This window comes from Gymnogyps californianus, chromosome 1, assembly GCF_018139145.2.
Source record: "Gymnogyps californianus isolate 813 chromosome 1, ASM1813914v2, whole genome shotgun sequence".
Classification (NCBI taxonomy): domain Eukaryota; kingdom Metazoa; phylum Chordata; class Aves; order Accipitriformes; family Cathartidae; genus Gymnogyps; species Gymnogyps californianus.
Window position 1 is genome coordinate 64407608 of NC_059471.1, and position 21221 is coordinate 64428828.

The 21221-nt window shown below is 37.0% G+C and overlaps 1 protein-coding gene across 1 annotated transcript in view; it reads left to right on the plus strand.

Moving 5' to 3' along the window:
• Positions 1–21221, plus strand: part of MYO16 (myosin XVI) — a 297557-nt gene that overhangs the window by 225753 nt on the left and 50583 nt on the right. The window contains exons 27-28 of the mRNA XM_050904272.1: positions 7066–7168; positions 18443–18539. Of these exons, the coding sequence (XP_050760229.1) occupies positions 7066–7168; positions 18443–18539 (200 nt within the window). The remainder of the gene's footprint in view (positions 1–7065; positions 7169–18442; positions 18540–21221) is intronic.

Below are 21221 nucleotides of genomic sequence, written 5' to 3' on the forward strand. Positions count from 1 at the left end.
CTGAACTGTAATTTATGTTCTATTTATTATGCTGCTGCCACATTGTCTGAGATGAGGAAGCCCCTACTTAATTACATGAAGTATATGAATAAATATTCTAGGATTAAGACACACATATCTTCATTATTTCTTCTCTACAGAAAATGAAATTCAGATGTCTAGAAATTATTAAGGGTGGCAAAACCTAATGCAAAACCATAAAATTTAGGAAAGAAAAAAAAAATCCTTCCAAGTCATTTGTCTATCACCCATCACAAAGTAGTATCTTTATCTGAGAAATTTATTTTACTGTTTATTCAGTCTAAATTAAAATATCCCAAATGGCCACTTCTTATGCAAGGGTATTCTGATCCAGTGGATTTCATAGCCCTGATCCTCCCTCAAAAGTCTGTACTGAGCTCCACATGGGGCCAGTGGCTGACCGATCTGCAGCTCACTGTAAAATTTTGTTCTGGGGATTTTCTAAGTCTTTTCCACTTTTATTTCTTAGTCCTTAAATTTGCTCTTTTATCCCAATTACACACCATTTATGTCACTCTAAGTATATTTTCCTTTTTCCGTAGGCATATTAAAGCATGCTATGTATGCCCCTACACCTCTTTCTGTAGGAAGTGAATTTTTAATAGTTGAAGAGGAAAATCAGAATGTTTCACCAGTTGAAAAGTTTCTGGCTTCCAGTGGCATATATAAAAACACTGTGGTAAAACTGTGATATCTGGTCAGTTTGCTGTAAGGTCACTTTTAGCATTATCGCTTTCCAGGTTTCTTTCTGTCAGCAAATGTCTGTGTGCCAGATTAACCCAGAGAGAATAAAACTGCTTGCAGTTTTTCCAGAATGACTCTAATTTTATTTTCTCCCTTAATTCTTATTGGTCTGCAGGTCTAGCCATTTAATCCTGTGTTGCTTGATATCAATTAGGATATTTTAAAAACTAACACTAGTACGGTAGGCAGGTACTCTAAAGTTTTGGTTCATTGCCATATATACTTATTCATTGTTTCAAATCTATCAGGCAAATTGCACTTCATGCTCACCTCTACACCAGTCTGAATTATTTCTGTAAGTCTGTATGAAGCAGCCTCAGTGCAAAATATGTTTCATATAAAGGTGAACCTTATAGTCGTCTTATACTGTATTTTTGTATTCCTATAAAAGAAGCCCAAAATGCAGTCTATTTGTCTGCTGTAATCTGTTATTTATAAAGGCATCTTTTTCTTCTCCACATCCAGAGATTTATTCTCTCCAAAATTTTGAATACCTGCTTTGGTTGCTAATATTTATGCTGTATAATGAGATATGTATGTCATATATTGTAGAGAGATTGGCAGAATCACTTTTCTTTTCTTTTCTTGGAAACTATAATAATCTATTTCCCCTTTTCTAATTATCTGGAATTTCCCATGTTCCTCATATTTCAAAAATAATTGGATTATTCCTTCAAGAAAAAAAAGAATATAACACAGGGAAATGGAATGAGTACGTATCCTTTATATACACATAACATTAATCAAAATTCCATCCTATTCTTTGCTGCTGACTGCTTTTATAAGGTTTCTATTACTTGAAAATTTTCCAGATATCCTTTTTTTTTCTTTTAAAAAAATAGGTTTTTCTCTTCAGTAGATGGGTCTAGATATTTCAGCTCTCACTTGATAGATTTTTCAAATACAAACCATGCCTAACCCACTCTCCTCATCCTCCCCAAACCCAAACAAACAAAACTAAAAATCCTGAGTTATGAGCACATAGTGACAAGTTTTGCAAACAAAGTCCATCTCTTTCACATACTTCACAGACATAATAATACATCAATCTGTTACTGGTTGTCAAAGGAAGAAAAGAGGAAGTTTAGAAAGGGAAAAAAGAGAATTTAGCAAGACAGCACAACCTGGTTTTACTCCTTTGTGATGACAATTTTTACATTTCTTCTAGCAGAAATACAGGATACAAGTTAATTTGGATTGCTGCCTTTTATTCACTACCTTTTGAATAGATCTTACTAAATCATGCCATTTTACCTCAGCAAACAGAATACATTGTAGTAAACAAAAGAAAGAGAAAATGAAACTGCAACATAATGAATTACACTGGCAGGACTGATTATTTTTCCTTGCATAAGCTGTGTTTGGATATTTAAAACTTAAAACTACATTACTTAGCACTCCTATGAAGTAGTTACATGCCAGCCATACTTGATTTTTATTTTTTAAGTAACAAGACAAAGACATGGAGAGGAGGAGTTGCTTTCAGGAAAGATTTGAGTTCTGGTGTTAGAAGTTGTCCTCTTACTGAGGACATTGGATTGCAGTCAGTAGCTACCTCTGGCTTTGTCATTTTCGGTCTTTCTTTCTTAGCTAGGCAAGAGAAAGACCTGAGAAAAAGAAAAGCAAAAAACAAACAAACAAAAAAAGTAGTTCTGAGGCTTCAGTTCAAAGATATCTATGTAGTTTAAGCTGTTGATTTGGAGCTGCTTGTTTTTGTGCCCTTTGTACTTACCCTGTTCTTTCCATTAGTATCTTCTATCATGTTGATGTCCTATTGAAATTGAGTGCGTGGTGTTTATTCCAATGCTTGAAGATTTGCTGTGCATACAGAACTGGGAGTACAGCCCTACAGCCTATTTGTGCACACCCTGTGTAAATCAAATAGCATGCTGAGCCTTAGAATATTACTGTGGGTTTCTGTGCCATAACCTGAACTGGAGAATGTTCTGTCTCAGGGAAGAACAGCCTGCTGGATCTTGTCAGCTGTGCACTTAGGGAAGTGAGGGAGAAAATGATCAGATAACATCCCTATCTGTGAAGACCCAAGAGAACTGAGTTTTTCATATTCACAAGCTACCTGAAGGTATTGGCAGCAATATCTAGTCCAAACAAACAAAAAATCTCCCTGATGAAGAGCATCATTCAGAAGCAGAGAAAGAGAGGCCAGAGCACAGCTTCTGCAACACCAGAGGATCCTGGCCAGTCTGTACACGCTCACAGTGCTAGCCTGTCTAGCCAAAAGGTCTTTCTTCTGTTTAGGTGTGTAAAAATGACGAGTTAGGACAAGGAGGGTGCTAAGGACAAAGCTGGGGAAAATGGAGCTTTTCTCACACTGATTTCCTGTGGAGGGGCACTGGAGAGAGAACCCCCTGGATGGTAGTGTTCCCTGTCTCAACTTGTAACTGGAAGAGGTCTTGCATTTGTTTCCTAATCAACACTACATTACTCTTGACATGGTGGTGGAGGAGTGTTGATTCAATTTAATCCTTTAAATCTCCCTGTTTTGTATTTTGTTTTGGATCCCTTAGTGAATGAGTTGCTCTGGCTAGGCCATGAAACATTATTTTTTATCAACTTCTTGACTTGGCTAGGAGAGAGATTCACTTCGTTTAACATTAGGTGTCTATGCTGGAGTCAAAAGCATAGACTATCTTTATACTCAATGGAATGAAATGGGGGTCTTACAGTGCACAATTCATCTGACCTATTTTAAGCATCAATATTACAGTAGGGTATATGACACCTGAATAGTGTCTTCTACTGACTCTTAAGAAAGTCTAGACAACTAACTCATCAATCCAAGTTTAGCTGAAGTGTATTTCACCTGATTAAAGACTTTTTTTAGCAAGGTAGCACTGAGTATACTCACTGGATTTGTCAGGATCCTCTCTAAAGCCTTACAAATACACTCTGCGTTATTTACTTGGGGCAAAATGTATGACCTGTCAGTGAGAAGAAGCCTGGTGTTTAATTGGGTTTGTTCATTCACTTCAGAGTGAACTAAGGCTGTAGTGGTAGGGGAAGAATTCTCTGGTAAGGGAAAGTTTCAAAGATTCTCCTGATTACATTTCCCCAGAAGTAAGCCCTGTTGTTTGCAAGTAACTCAAGTTTATCTATACAAGCCTGCACCATAAATTCAGTATTTTTTATTACTATTTTCTGTGATACAGTAAATTTGAGAAATAATAATTTCTTTTGCTATTCTTGAGACTATGAAAGGGTTAAATTTAAGAGGACATTAAATTATTGTGTCTGCATGGTAACACAAGCTCAGTTCACAGTACAAAGTATCTGATACACTAAAGATATGTCATTTTTCATTTTGATAATAATGTCTCATAAGTTTTTATTTCTTTATATCTTAATTTATTGTCAATTTTGTTTTGTTTTCTTTTTAACATAATTTTTTACTGAGGGTAATGGCAAGTTTGAAATAAAAAAAAATCCCTAAACCAAAGCTATCGTGTTTGGTTATCTCCCCAAAATGAAAAAAAATAATGAAGAAAGTTTAAATATTTTAACTCATTTAAAATTAAGTACAAAAAAATCAAATAAGCTTATGATTAGACCACCACTTTTGTCCAGGACAAATTTGGGCTGCCGCTAACAGGTGTGGTCTGCTCATTCCCACTTACCCATTCCCATTACTTCCCTGGTGTTAACACTGGTATTTGCACAACTGGATGGAGAATCAAATCAGGGAACCGTTCTGGCTGAAAAATAGCTACAAATTTTGTGTTGTTTTTGTTTAAGTAGCCTTATACAATGATTGATCTGAGATAGCAGATGATGACACCAGGCCTAAAGGTGCTTTTTCATCTTAAGTGCTTAGGTAACCAATATATTTGAACAAGATAGATAGGAGAAATAAGGAAGTTCTCTTAGTCCCTCTGTTAGTTACCCTGCAGATGAGTGACTCAGTCAGACAGGTAGACCTAAAGGTGAGATTCCTCTCAGCCACCTAGAATGCAAGCATCCAGCCTGGACTTCTCTTCTGAGTCCATCTGTGGTCAGTAGAGAAAAGCACCTCCAGAGAGCAATCTCTTTTCATTTTAACAAAAATATCTAGGATGCATAGAACAAGTCGCCCTATGGAAATACCTGTCTTCACAGACTGTCTTGAGAACCAGATGACTAACTCAGGCTAAGAGTGTGGCTTTTCAGTGTCTAACATAGGGAAAGGTGGATAATGTTCCAAATGACTTGCTACGTTCACAGAGGAAGTTTGTGGCAGAATTAAATTTCCATAGTTAGCTCTTTCTTTGCTACCACAAGTATTAGCCCATCCTCTTTTTCTAAGATATAACTTGCTCTAATAGATAGAAGGGAATTGTGAGCTCTGATTAGACTTCCAGGATAATGTGGTGGAATTTCAGAGACTTTTAAAGCTGGGGAAAAACAGTGGATCATCTTTGTCTGGCCTCCTGTATAACACAGATTGTAAAGAATGTTTGGTTATCCTTGGTTTGAGTCCTGTGATTTGCATGGATCTAAAGTAAATCTGATCCAAACTTCAAATTTCAACCTTTTAAATTTTAATTTGGCTCTGTTTCAGAAATGAAATGCATTTCTCCGGGTTTCTGCTGTGAGTGAGTTTCAGGCTGACCACTTTCACAGATACTTCTTCATGCATTGTGAGTCAATGCTGAATCATCTTTGTTTCAGTCAGCAGTTGCTGAGCTTTCCAGCAGTTGTCTCTCTAACACCTCTGATTCTCCATGATTTCTAAGAAAATCCAGTTGATACAGTATGGAAACAAGATGGCCCCAGCCATAATAGCAGTCCATAAAACAAATGTCTTCGTGACCATACAGCTAGTTGAGCTATTGGGAAAGCAGGATCCACAGTTTTCTACTGCTAATCTGGAGTGTTAGAATAAATAAAAGGATCTCTGGTGAAGTTTTGGCCCCTTCCAAACCAACATTCCTCCAAACAATTCCTGGGCACAACTTGGGAATTAAGACAGGCTGGTGACCAGTCCCAGAGGGCAGCTTAGGTGTGGCTGCACTCTGTTGGAAGGTGACAGGGTTTAATAAAACATAGCAGAATACTTAATAAATAGGCAGGCTGGTTTTTTGCCAGATGGTTTCTATGCCAGAGAAATAATCCCTCTCACGTTTCATTTACTAGTATAGACTTAGCCATGGAGTCCTCAGCAGGGCTGCTACCAGACCAGAGAACATTTCCAGACTGCAGGAGCTGAGATACCCAAGGGTCTGTGCAGCTCCAGGAAACTAGAAGTCTAGGTGAAATTTGGCCTTAGAGCAGTTCGCCTGCAGATGTTGCTCCAGAGTTGCTACAGCTCCAGGGACCATTGATGTCCCTGGAGTCATTCCAGCCCTGCAGCTTTGCCTGCCACGGTCTGTGTGAGTGGTCCTAGGACAGCACAGTTTTGGGTTGCACTAGAGCTATAGGTGAATTCAGCTGTTAAGGAACCAAATAAATAAAATGTCAAGAAAGCACACAAACTTCAAAACTTACCCCTGTTTCATTGGGAGTTTAATCAAAAGTGACACATTTGCAAAATCTTTCCTTTTCAGAAACTGGCATTTTATAATACAAAAGCATTCCAGCTCATTACATGCAGTCAGATCTAAACTGAGGAATACCTTCAAGAAAATATAGTAATAATATGAAGCATCAAGATGTATAAAATTCATCAGTTTCTTTAGTAATATGTTGTAATAAGTTCACAGTTAAAATTTGCATTTTATACTTTATTTGACTTTGTATAACTTCAGTTTCCTACATTAGTTCTTTTATCTGGTACATCAAAGGGCCCTTTAATATCTAGCATTTTCTGTCTTTGAAGGTACTCGATGCTGTAATCAAGTCTTGTCTTGATCTTCTTTCCAATAGTGTAAACTGATGAAGTTCCTTGAAGTCTCTTTGCTATAAGACTTTTTGTTGAAAATGAAGAAAAAATTATTTCAGACTGATAGAAAACATTTTTATCAATGTCGCTTTCTTATGAATTACTCCTTAATAGGCATATGCCATATGACACATACTGAAAAAAAAATCTTCCTCCTTTCAGTGACCCAATTCACTACCAATGAAATCAGTTGGTGAGGCTTTGCATTCTTTCTGCATTGATTTTCAGTGTTATTAACCAAGGTCATGTCTAATAATATACACGATTCAAAGTGATTGGCCTTCTTGTTTTCTTCATCCTTAGCAGAATCCTAAGCTTCCAGTTCAGATATCAAAGATTTAAGAGTCAAAGGAAAACTGACAGTTTCTGCAAATATGTCAACCAGGCCAACATTAGAGTAACTCTACTTCTGCTGATTTTTCTAGGTATAAAGATTTGGCTGATACAGCAGCAGGAGAGAAGAAGAAGTTGTCTGCCAAGGAGAGATGTCGTCTTGTTCTTCAGCAGTGTAAATTACAAGGCTGGCAGGTTTGTGATCTACAAAGCAATTAAAATATCATTCTTTAAACAAGCTAGCTGAGTCATTTCCATTGTGGCAAACCACCAGATCCTTTGCAGCAGTATATTCTTCTGACATTTAATATATGCTTTGGGATAGAATCAAACTGATTTTCTGAGTTTTCTAGCATATGAGTAGCTGTGATCATTGTGTCAAAAAATCAGTATATTCTTGTGGGAAGGAAAAGATTTCAGTTAAGCATGTACACTGTGTAAATTTGCATCCAGGTTTTTAAAGGTATCTGGTGTACACATTTTAGTGGTTGAATGGCTTCTGAATTACAAAAAAACCCTGCACATTTTCTTTATGTAAAATCCTATACTAAATGTTATACTGTCATAATAGGGGAGACCCAAAACATCTACTTAGGACTGCCCGTCTAGTCAATGCCTTTGTAGGCACCAGCATGCTGATCCAGGGATAGACCAAAGTACCTAGGGTTGCTGTACATCAAGTAAAGTAAAAAAAAAAAAAAAAGGCAAACACTGAACAGGAAGCTCTCAACTTCCTATCCCATCTTCTTACCCTATTTATATCCTAGTTAATCCTCACCAGTGTGAGGATTGCAAGGTGGATGTCTCCATTTGTCCAGAGCACTCAGTCGTCTCCTTTGGGTAGCTTTGTAATTGTGCAGGACTGACTTCTTTAACATATGCAGTTTCTAAAGAAAATAGTGTTTCTTTGCACACTATATAAGCTATTGTACAGAAAGGAAGCTTTCTGTGACTTAATGTGTAAAGCATTCTCCCAGGCGGTGTGAGCTTCAGACTGAGGTCTTTTCCCAGCCTAGGAGGACTGAAATCTATTCCACAAGAGAGCACCCAGACCAGTTTCAGGAACAGATATGAAGTTTAGGGACTGGACAGTGGTTAGGGCACTCCTATAGGCATCTTTGAGAATATTAGTTTAAAGGACAGGGTTAACATAGGTCTTCTAATTCATGTATGACCTCTAAGCGTTAAGATGTCCAGAAAAAGTTTCTGCAACTGTTTATGAAGGACAAGGACTATGTTGGACTTTGTGCTATAGGTGTTTCTCAGTGGCCCGGATTCCTTAGTTATAACAGGAAGAAAGGTAGGCCCCCACTAGGTTGGGAGCACACATGCATGATCACCTGCACTTGGACATAAGAAGGTCTTTCTTTGCTCAAAATACTGTTTAAGTCCCCTTTTAGTCACTAAAGTAAGTAATGGGCACGTATAGCCCCACTCCCTCAATAGCAAAGAGCAAAAGGATGGACCCTGAAAAAGATAACAATATTACAATAGACGTGCTTTCTCTACTCAAGTTTGTTAAGTCAGCTCTGGGGAATATTCCGCATCCTTGCCACAAGGTTCCCTATAAAAAACAGTCATTGATATCTAGAAGCTGTATCTTCGCATACAAGTACCTGGAGCTGAGAGTACCACTAACCTTCAGAACTTGTGGGGGGCTACAAGCTTGACATTGGGCAAAAGCTGTGTAACAGTAATTGCATATTGTGCTCCAGTCACGAAACACAGAGCAGGATGCCTATGGAGTTTATTTCCCCAGGAGCCAGTAACAGCGTTACAGCACGAAAAAAAGCAATTGGCTGTCAGTGAAAGCCTACAGCTCAAGACAAGTGATTCTGTAGTGATTGGCATTTGAAAACAAGCCTGAAACCTTGAAAGACAAAAATGTAAAAAGGAAATTGCAAAACAGAATCCCTCCATCATGCAGAGGACTGAAGCTTGTGATCTGAAACAGATTTTAGAGGTTCTGACTCCAGAATCTCATTAACACCACAAGTCAGGTGTGCAAAACTACAGCAGTGCATAATGCATTGTCCTTCAAACCAGAAAGGAACAAAACTCTTAAGGGACGCTGATAAGTTAAATGGAATAGGTGGGTTTGGAGGTGAGAGTTATACCATTGTCACTCAGTGACTAAGTAGCACATGGCAACAGACTAAGCTGAAAGGAACAAGGTCTGAAAAAATGAGTGACCTACTCCTTACACCTTTTTCAAGCCACAGAGAGCTATGACAAACAGATGGAAAGATGATAATCATGGAAGAAAAATCTAGGAGAAAATTCATTCTAAGTCCAGACAATTTCTTACAGACAAATGCCCAGTGAATGCAAGCTTGACACCAACACATTTTGTATAGGTGATACAAAACCGTATACCCAACTATCAGCAGTAGTGACTAATGTCTGTGTCACATAATCTCTCTCTCTCTCAATTATCTTTTTGATTCATTTGACTAATCATGAAAGTTGAACTTTAAATAACAATCTAAATGAGGAAGCTTATACAATCTGCAGTTGTCATGGGTGCCCTCCTCTATGCTTTTACAGCAGAAGACTCTGAAAAAAGAAGAAAAAAACTTAAAAGGGAGAAGGAGGGAGAAGAAAGGGAAGGAAAAAAGGAATTAGGAACCCAGGATGATGTCAGCTAGCAAAGCCAGAGGAAAGGAGTCATCTGTAGTGCATCACTAAAAATCATCCAAGAAGTAGGGGGTTACACATATAACCAGTTTATTCAGCCACTGTTGCCAGCAGTAACTACTTCAAATGAGTCACTGCTGGAACTGAAAATCTATTTGATGCAGGGGTTCATGAATAAGTCAAAAAACACCTTCCCCAACACTGTTACCTGCACTTCCCTGAAAAGCTGTTGCAGATTCAGGTAGATAAATTGACCAAAAATATAGATAGCTAAAATATCTACATCAAAGATGATGAAGTTTAGGAGAAAGCAACACACATCTGAAATCAACTTCCTGCTTATATGTCATCATCAGAGGATGAGATTGCCAATAAACTCCCCAGCAGAGGGGGAAAAAGAAAGATCTGGACTTTATAGCTGAATGAATCTGGATGATACTTTATTTAACTTCCTTCTGATAATGTACCTTACTATCCCATTTTGTGAAAGGTGATATTAACTTGGGGGAGGGGAAAGTAAATCTGTGTTCTGAAGTGAGAGCCCAAAAATGAGTAAAGAAAATGGTTTCTTTGTATTTATTTCCTGCTTGACAATTTATCTTATCTTTCTCACATAAGTTGTGTTTGGAGAGTGTTTTATTAACCAACAAAACAACAAACCTCAGAGCCTACTCACAGAACAAGTTCTTTCTCCTCTTGTAAATACTGTAGTCTGTTTAAAAATGGAGGACAAGTGCAGAAGATCCAATACCAGAATCCAATTTTGGTTTATCTTCTACTATTTAGTAGAGCATAAGAGCAAACACTATCAGCTAGCCAATGTCTGGTGCTTGATTCAGCAGCTTCTGTGTTAGAAGAAAGTATTTATTAGGGAAGTGTTGACAGGTTTATGAAATGTTGCTGTTACTTGGGTAAGCTGAGCTGGAGATAACTAAACTAGGACAATAAAATAGCTGTTTCATTGAAGCTGGCATACCATGCAGTTTCAGTCATGCACTTAGCTTAACTACTGGAATTATAAAAGTGCAGGACTACTAACGAAAGGCAGTTTTTTCATCCTGACTCTGTGTGCAGCTTAGATAAGGTGTTCTTTCAGCTTCAATTTATACTTGATCACGACAAGCTTAGCTACTTGCTGTGACTTTTAAGCACACCCGATGTAAGAGAAAATCAGATTTCTAAATCAAAACAAACCATTCCTACTCCAGACAGAGTGAAAGTAATAGACTTTTTTAACCCCTGGAGAAGTCAGTGAGAGTTTTGCTATTAATGTTAGAAGGAGCAAGATGATATGCAGTAACTTTAGAGTTAAATTGAGTGGAATTACTGGCTGCTCCATGTAAAGCAGAAGAATCTCCTGCCCTCCAGAACATCTGAAGGCCTTTACATTAGGAAACCCATGTTTTCAGTGCTGTGTTCATTTATTGTCATGCAGTGATGTATTAGCTAAGCAAAGCCTACGATCCCAATAGCATGACTAGCTTGCAAACATTATCATGCTTTGGGAGAAGTACAGGGCAGAAACAGTCCTTGGCTTTTTTTACTGACATAAGGAAACTTTCATTTGTTTGGATTATCATTCCTCACACTGTTAAGCTTGCAAATATAAATTCAATAAAGGAGAGTTAGCTCATAGCTTACTGAGCTTTCTCATCAAAACTTGGAGCTTTGCATTTTGTTTAGCTAAGGTCAGTGCTCTGCTATTAACCCTTCTCAGTTACTTCAGATGGAGCTTCCTGAAATGCAAACAACTTGTATTATACCAGAAGTAAAACAAAATATCAATTTAATTTGCTGTTGCTATACAATGCAGCTGTTAAATACAAGCGCTGCAAAGGCCCAACTTCACTGAAAGTGAATCTTTCAGCCTTTGACTGCTGGAAATGCCTGTCTGGTTAAAAGATAGCAATCCTTAAAAATGTTTAATAAAAGCTTTGTCTTAGTTTATCTTTCCAACTTTTAGCCTGCTTCTTCTAATCCACAATGATTCCTTCTTATCAGTAGCCTTGAATTCTGAACACAAGAGATCACTCATTTTGGAAAGAGTAAGACAAGTCTTAAGTTTGAATGGGATGATCCAAAGACTCGTCAGGTATTAAATAAGCAGTACAGGAAAGTCAGTCAGAATGTTTTTATGAAGCTCCAAATCAGCATCAGTTGCATGAGATAGATACTGTGTTAGTTCCAGTTCACACTTTTACAACTACAGACACTGCTAAAGTTGTTTCAGGAGCCTGCAGTGTTTCTGGAGAAATGATCCTTGCCAGCGTGGAGCTGTATTACTACACTTCCACTAAAAAAGAATGTTAAAGCAGAGAATAAACCCTCAATAAAGAGAAATCCCAGAAGTCCATCTAGAGGTTTTAAATTCTTCTAGCACTTCTAGAACTGCAGAAGGAAGATGAAGTCTGATCCACAGCTCTTACCCGTCACAAAGAGAACCATATTTCGTTACTGATCTACAGGTGTTTCATTTATTGGATTTGATACAGCTGTCTTTAAGTATTTTTTATTTTAATATATTAATATACAATAGTAACATACCAGAGTCCTTTTTGGGAAAAGTATATTTATGATTAAATAGAAGAGTATAGAACATAAGTGGCATATGATTAAATCAGAGTAATGAGCAGAAGTATATGAAGTCATACATATGTAAATTGTATGCTTAGTTCAGAGAGACTTTTAAGTTATTTTTTAAACAGAACTGTTTATTTTGGCTTAAAATGAAAGTGGTCATGCTATATTAAAATACGAATTGCTTTGTACCTGGTATGATAAAGTACTAGAGTACCGTGTAAGCAATGTAATATGTAAGGAGTTCTTAACTCTTTTTTCCCCTCGAGCAGGAAAACTTTGAGTGCTCCTAAATTGTATGCCAGTTTATGCATTTGTCATTTAGTAATTTTAACTGTGCTGGAAGTCAATTTCCTTTTTGTTTTGAATATCTTATTTTAAGAGTCAATTTTCTTTTAGGTAATTTTAAAATTAAGTAAATTATGAAGATCACATTTTAAAAAAAAATCCCAGGAGGAGTTTCCAGACTAACAGTAAATGATTAAAACACCAGTGTCTATATTTCCCTCATACTTTGAATTACTTCAGCAAAATTACATTGTCCCATTATATCTTTGCCCCATTATATCATCCCATTATATTTTGGAAATAATTTGCTAGTAGCAGAAATCGCCACAGAATGAGTTTGGACCTCACCAGTACTACCAAAAGGCTGGCCTGGGCCAGCCACCACCTGCAAGCTTTCTCAGCAGCTATTTTGTGCCACACAATACAAGTCCATCCTATCCCCTTGGCCGGAGAACAGGATGGATGGTTCACTTGGACTTCAGAATGCTCACAAGCTCTCAATCTTTCAACACAGAGCTCTATTTTTGGTTCCTCTTTCTATTATTTTTCCCTCTACAGTATATTGCTCCCTCTCTCTGTCCACCTTTCAGGGTTTGCTTATGATGACTAGTCTTGCAAACTCTTTATTTTCTTTCTGATATCTTTTGCATCCAGATCTCTCAAATCTGGATTCCAGCTCCCCCCCCCTGCCCCCGCTATCTCTCTTGACACTTTTCTCTTTTTTTCTTTTCTAGATGCTTTGCTTCATATTTGGTCCTGGTGTTCATCCCTTATTTGTCTGGGTTTAGTTTTCCAGTCTCCTACCTCAGGGTTTGCTTTCTCTGCCATTGCTGTCCCTGTTGCCTGTTGCCTGTATTTCTCAGTTCACGCAGAAAGACACTTTCGTATTGTTTCTTCTGGTGCTATGTCTATTTCTAGAATTTTGAAAGACTAGAATGATAGGTCCAGTAAGTATAGAGATCCCATGAGATAAAACTGGGGTAGGGTTTCCTCCACTGAGTATTTCTTGCATGCATCTTATATTTACTGATCACTTTCTTTCCTGTAAGGCAGTCCTTTTTGTCCCCTCACAAGTCCAAAGAGCTGTGAGGTTTGTACCATTTTTGGAAAGGGAACAACCATTTTTCTGCTCTTTCCCAGAGAGCTGAATGACAGTTTTTCTCCCTAAAGTCCAACTCCTGACAAGCACTTACATAAATGCTTAATGTCACTTGTGTGAATACTGGACTACTCACTTACTTTATATTAAGGCCATATATAATCTATGCTAAACTGCAGGTTTATTCAGTATGTACCACAGTGCAAGGTCACTAGTTTGCCAGAGACAAAGGAGGACTCTTAAAATGTGTGAAGAAAAGCTAACAAATAAAGCAGAGAGAGTAAGCCTTTAAAAGTAGCATTTCAGTCCTTGTAAAAGATCTATACCCTGTAAATGTGTTTGTCGTTATAATATTTTTGCAGACATGTACACTGCAAAAAGACACATTTTACAATAGTTTTAAGGCTTTTTTCTACATTTCATTAATGCACTGTGAAAATGTGTGTCATTGTGTAAAATATCATTAGATTATAGTTCTCTGTCTTTTGTAGGTAGCTATTTTGAAAGTACTGCCAGAAACACACAGCACTCCCACAAATTGCCTTTTTTAAACTAAAGAACAGCTTTACAGATTCCCTTGACACCTATTAAGTATGAGCTAATACTGCCTCCATGCCACCTACACACCATCTCAGCATCCATTCCGTAGTTTTGAATGTCTGTACTTCTACATCCTACACCTTTTCCGTAAAATTAAAAAAAAAAAAAAAGAAAAAAAAAGAAAAAAAAAAAAAAGAAGAACGAGCGAAAGAACAGCTCCCTCCCATCCTTTCTCCTTCCTCCCAGGAAAAAAAAAGGAGGCCTGTAGCAGTAATTGAAGCTTTGGTAGTCATCAATGACAATTTTACTTAATCTTTAAAAAATGTGTCATTTTGAAAAATAACATTTAAAACCCTAATGCTTTTCTAATTAAAATAACTATGACTGTAATTCACAGATGGTTTACTTTTACAGGAGTCTGAATGACATTAAAATTTCAGACTCAGATGAGAGCACTTTGTAGTCCAGAAAGTATTGAAAAGTGAGTGCTTTAGTGGAAGAACATTTTAACCTTTTTTCCCCCTAGGCAAGCAGGAAACGTTTTGTGATTAGAGAAAAGACCAGAATGAAGACAGGTGGCAGCCTCAAAAACTGTTTTGATATGTGGCATATGAAATTCCAACATTTTTCAGCATTATGGCTTTCACTGAACACCAGAACTGTACAGAGGGCAGTGAGACTAGCTTGTTCTCGGTCAGCTTTAGAGGATATCAGTTTTAGTTCAAAGACTGAGCAACACAGATCTCCAGCCATACTAACATAATCAAACGTGGTATAGCAGTTTCTTCTATACATGCTTCTGTCTAGAGCTCTGCTCTCAATAGACCTGGCATATGATGTAAAATCTATAAATAGCTTTTATCTGAATGTAAAAATGAATTTGTATTGACATTTTGTGTTTCTTCATTTACTTAAAAATTGTAGCAGGCTTCTACTAATGAAGTTCATAGCATGAGTGATGCCACAATAACTCCATTTATACTGTTCCTAGGGTGTGGGACGGGAGAAAAGAGCACTAATGCTTTGCATGTCCCCTAGCTAGCTTTGTGACTCTGCAATGCCAGACACTTGTAGCTAAACTGACCATAAGCTTGAGCAATTGTCTTGACTGTGATTTTGTGACTGTGCACTGCAAAATAAACTGCAAGTCAATGTTTAGTTAAGTTACAAATTTGAAATATAGCCTAGATGTGACCAGTGTGTTAATTATGAGACTAATCAAGAGTGGGGTTGTTAATTTTGCCATGGGCATTGCTAGTAATCAGGGCTTTTTTAAGGTTTCAAAATGTACCTTTTCATCCCCTTTTCTATTGTCAGAGTACTATAATATTGCCCTAGTAGAGAGGAATGTTTTAGAGACTTCCAGTGAGGAAATAAGGGGAGAAACAAGCGTTTTGAGGAATGGAGGGAAAGAGGCAGAAAGGAGGAAAAAGTGGATGATTTGGCCTAGGCCTGAGACAGAGGGGGGAAAAACGGCTTCAGTGTGATGTAGAGGGTTTGTGGAAAGGAAACATGGAGTATAAAGAGAAAATGTAGTCAGAGTAGAAGAATATGATTTTATTAAGTATTTGTATCCAGGCTTTCGTTGTCTGAGAGCTACTCAGATACAAATGATAATTATAATAACTACATGATAATTTAATTGCAATTAACCAATTTAATTACAGTTAACCATATGAATAATAATTCAGTTATTCTTAGAGAAGAATTCTGGATTTAAGGTGATGTAAGCAAGAAGATCGAGGGTTTAGTAGCCAAAGCTAGTAATAAGGCAAGTTCAATATGTGTTTTGACAAGATGGATGGAAAAAATAGTTGTTTGATGAGCAGTTACTACAGAATTTGCAGGGTTTAGTGACAGAGTGGATGTGGTGGGAGGAGTCACGGTGGAGTTCTGGTGTCCTGGAATAAAGTTGAAGGGACGAAAATAGAATACTTGTTGGGAAGAGAGGAGAAAATTGACATGGTTTGCTGGGAAAACATGAAAAGTTTGCTTGTTAATGATACAGGATTAGATGTCTAAAAGAGAAGCAAATTTAAACTGAAGAAGAAAGTGGTTGACCTCTTTTTCCTAGAGCTTTTTGATGAAATAAGGAAGAAAAGAGGTGAGGACAAAAGGAAAGATTCCTAAGGAAATTTAGCAAGCCCTGGGAAAGAAGCAGATTCCAGAACAGATGATGGATGAAGAAGGAAGTCAGAGTGCTGAGACAACCAGGCAAAGAGAGAATTTTGAAAGCACAGGAAGAAAAGTGAAAACTTTTGTTGGAAGTCACTGGTCAAGAAAATGAGGATGAGAGTGTGTCCCTAAGAGCAGAGCATGAGCGCACAATGAGATCTCAGTGAGATTGCCTCAGATGAACATGAAGTTAAAAATTGGAAGGCATCTCTCAAGATAATCTATTAAGTAAATATAACGACATCATTTTACCAGGGTAGCTACCATTGTAGAAACAGGATCTAGGAGAAGATAATATTGTTCTGGAATAATAACTCCAATTTGTAAGCAGAGGGATTATTCCAGAATAGATGGTCTGAATAGAAGAGCTACTCTGGAATAGCTAAGTTATACTAGTATTTCTGTAGCTGCCCAGTTTTCTAAAATAGCTGTTCCAGGCATTTTCCACCATGCAAAGAAAGCCTATTCCCTATTTATGAGTTTCTACAATGGCAAGACAAGTAAAATGTGTTTTTTATCACCTTGCCTTCACACACTTTGCAATAACACAAAAAGACCTATTTTATTAGGAAGAGAGATACTAACAAAAAAAATTTTTAGAAAGCATTCTAATTTTGCCATTTGAGTGCATCTGATTTTAACTAAAAGACTAACAGTTGCACCATCATTTTCTGTCAGCTCAAACTTCAGAATTAGAGACTTTTAAAAACGTTTGATTCAAAACAGTTTCTCTCTAGAGTACAGAGAAGGGAAGCCAAGGGATAAAAATGTGCCCCAGTCATTTCTGAGTTTTGTTAATGGAGTTTAGACATGATATATGTGTCCTGGCTTTCTGTAGTTCATCACTACCAGTGCTGTACATCTGACAGTAGTGTTTGGATTAAAGACAATTAGTTGAAAAGGTGTGCCAATATCCCTGCCAATACCTGTCTCCTAGATCTATACTAAAAAACACAACAGTGGAGCAGGATGATGCAATGAGAAGAGAATGAGCTTGTGAGCCGCAGACAAACAAGAGTTGGAATGCATTTCTGCAATTTCAGCCAGACTTGTATTAATTAATCAGTATGCCTATTAGCCATACCAAATTAATAGCTAGACAGAAGCTATAATCTTCACTGGATAGCACAGTTCTGTGATACTGGTCTTTTTATTTCTAAGAAGTGAAGGAAAGTTTCTTCTACAGAATTCCTCAGAAGAAAATGGTATAAGAGAAGCCATTATTTATCCAATTTTTTTAGTTACTTACTGTTTTTAGAGTAGCTAGGTTGTGTGTGGTTTGGGGTTTTTTAAGGCTATTAGAAAGGAATGCTTTTGAAGATTATACAGAAAAGAATTTTTAAGGATTGTTTCAGCATGTTCAGAAGGTATCAAAAGGAAGGTGTTTTCTTTTGGTCTTAACTAGCTAAATTTTTCTGTAAAGGGGGAAGAGCATCTAATGATTGTTATTAAGACCCTCAAGAACTAGATAAGTTAAACCAAGCAACTAGTCAGCACCAGAATAAGCTTATACACTCAATCAATACTTAGGAGATTATTTTTCACAAATGAGTCCCTCTGACTTCTTAGGCTTGATTCTAAAAGGAGACCTGCAGCACAGCTTCAGCAGGCAAGGCTGGGAACTAGGATTCATAATTTTACTGGACATTAGGAATCATTCTCAGTAATGGCAATGAGTTTCTCCCATCCTCCAACTTGGGCTAAATTCTTCCTGTTCCACAGATGGCAGCTATCTGTTACCATTTTCTGCTCCATGTGGGTTTATGGCTTGTCACCTTTCTCCTTGCCCACATCCCCGTTTTATAAAAGCTAAATCTTATTTTCTGTTATGTTTTCTAACACATTAGTGTAATTACATTCAGAGTGCTCTTTTTTCCAACCTGTATTTAACTTGAAGATTGTAGTATTTGTTCTGGATGTTTTTGGAACTGAAGGGGGACTGTGTGTCTGACAGCTTGCTCGTCCTTTCCAAACACATCTTTTATTCAACCAAGTGATACTACCTCTCTACAAGTATTGGCACTGTACTGTTCTTAAATTGCAGATCTCATCTCAACCCTTAGCTGGATTGTATATGTACTATCGTTATTTACCTGTCATCGTTTTGGCCTTTTTTGTTGATGGTGAAGGTTTCCCTGCTGTTTGTATTCTAGATAGGAGTCCGAAAAGTGTTTCTTAAGTACTGGCAAGCTGACCATCTGAACGATTTGTGCCTTCAGCTTCAGAAGAAAATTATAACCTGCCAAAAAGGTAACAATTACAGAACAAGTATTCCTGAGCTGTCGCTTTGTACACTGTGCAGAATATTGCATAACAAAAAAATCTTCTCCTCCTTGAATAGTTGCTGTATTTTATACATTTCCCTACGGACATATTTCCAGCTAACTACAGATTTTTGGGATGGTATTAACATTGGTCATGCTTGCACTTTCTGTCTGTCAAACATAATTTTATGGCAAACTGTTGACTGTAATTAAAACTTAGGGGATCTTGAATATTTCCTTTTTAAAGTATGTTCAGTTATTTTTTAAGGCATTAATATCACATTTAAATTCTCGTTGCAAATCAAATAGCGTAACAATAATACAAAATTGCACTGTGTTCAAATATATCAACAGTGAATGCAAAGATAATAATTTAGTATGTTTAGTTGTCTTTATTTTTCCCCTTTTCTTTCAGCTTTCATATTTGACTGCTAGTTTTTAATGTTTAGGCATTTTTTCCCCCCTTTTATGCTTGCATTTTTACTAAGATCACACTGACATTCTTTGGCACATTTTTAAAAGGAGGTTTTATCCACTGCCTCCTGATTTCCTGTTACTTCTGTTCCGTTTCCTATCAAAATCTCAAATAACTGCTGAAAATGTGAATATTGCTTTGTTTGAAGAAGCTTCCTTCACACAATGCATTATTTATCTAATGGGCTGAAGTCTGCAACAATTCCCATTATTACCTTTTTAAAGGAAATTAAAAAGACAAAGACTTATCTTGGGTTTTTTTAGTCAGATACATAATATTGCAGACTTAAAAATATATAAACCTCTTTCATTTTAACTATCTGTTCTTCACTGTGAGCATATAGTGAAAAAGAGGAAACCAAGAGAAAACTTGAAGCAAGTGACATCAAAATAGTAGCAGTTCAGGAGTGAATGTGGAGAGTGACAGTTAACACAGGCCACAGTTCAGCTGGGTGTATAACTTGGGCCGGATTTTTTTATGCGAATCACCCTGTTGTATTCACGCATTTAGAAAAGCAATAATGATTTATCCTCTTTCCCTTCTCATGCTGACTTATCAAAGAAAGGAAATATTTACCTTTCAGAGTCCGATTTGCAGAGTGCTTTACTATAACCCTACACCAAAATGTAAAACATCCTCAAATATGTCCATGTTTTGCAGAGGTAAGAGAACAGACATCTGCCAAACCCTGCCTGAAGAATGAAGATAATAGGTCTTCTTGGCTCCTTACAACAATATTTCTTTTGTTTTTCCTTCTAGCCCTCCTTAATTAGGCTAACTTGAAAAGTCATTTTCACCAAAACTGTGTGTTCAAAGCTTTTTTCAAAGCTGTGGCTCATCTGCATGTTTTTTATGGTCTAGGAAACCTGAGAAAATCAGGAACTTGCATGAGTAAAGAGTAGGTAGACATCCATTTCATGATGTTCACTCATGAAATAAGCTGTCCTTTGCAAACAGGTACAATTGTAAACTTGCAGAATTAGCATGCCAAAGAGCTCTGGCAGGTTGTGAATAGGATAGGGTACCTGTGCATTGTTCTTATGTATTCCTAAAATTGGAATCCATAGTCTTTTACACCGGGATGGTGACGCTTAGTGAGTAATGGTATCAGTCATGCTGCGTATCCACATTTTTCTCCCCTCATCCTTTGCATCCAGAAGACTTTGGAAGCTAAATCTCTCTTGATAGCATATTGACTAAAAGCCAAACTAGTCAATAATTTCTGTATCAGGTGTAAAATTTAATATCATATACCCATATAAGGACTTAACTCAAAGGGAAAACAGGTCTTGCCCAAAATTCTTATCAACTGTTTTTACCTCAGTCTTACTAGCAATCCCTTCAGCATTCCCATAAATTTCGGGAAAAACAAACCAAAACAAATCAGATAAGTCTTTTTCTGTTACTCTGAAAGTTAACTTACACAGGCAAAGAAAGGGGTCAAACTGAAGTGAAAGCATGTGTAGAAACACTTTTTATTTAAAAATGGACTTGTGAGTTTAGGGACTTTGTCATATTTTTTTCACAGGTATGAGAACTACATATGGGAAGTTTTGACCTTATTGAATCATTAAGAAAATTATTTGTACCTATAGGAAAGTCCATCATGCTGAAGTTCTTCCATCAGAATTCATGTAGATTAGGAATTAACTTTAATACATTGTATATACAATAGTTAATACATTTCTCACATAACTCAGATTCATGGTCTACTTGAATTTTGATTATTCTGATCCATATCCTTAGATGAACTGTAAAGAAGTAGATATTTTTCTGCCCTGAGGGTACTAACCTCAATTATTTTAATTTGCATAAGTGAGAATTATTTTAGATCTACATAAATGAGGAGCAAGTTCAGAAGACGATCTTAGTACCCATACAGTAGTAGATGAAACTGAGCAGCAAAGGTCTAGGAGATTACAATTTCACAGCAGTTTTTGAAGTTATGAAATTGGGTTTTTGTTCTGTGTTGAACGGAAGACAAAATCTTTCAAATGTTCTCATAAAGAAGGAAATGTGGTGAAATGTCCATCTTCTAATGAAAACCTGAGCTACTCAGTTCATGAAAATGTGTGCAAAAGAAAAGAGGGCTGGCTGTCTGCCAACCCTTCCTGACAAAACTTTGTTGAATGTTTCTTCAAAACATCTCAATGTTGATGAAAGTGCATAGTTCAGAGTAGCTTTTCTGGATAT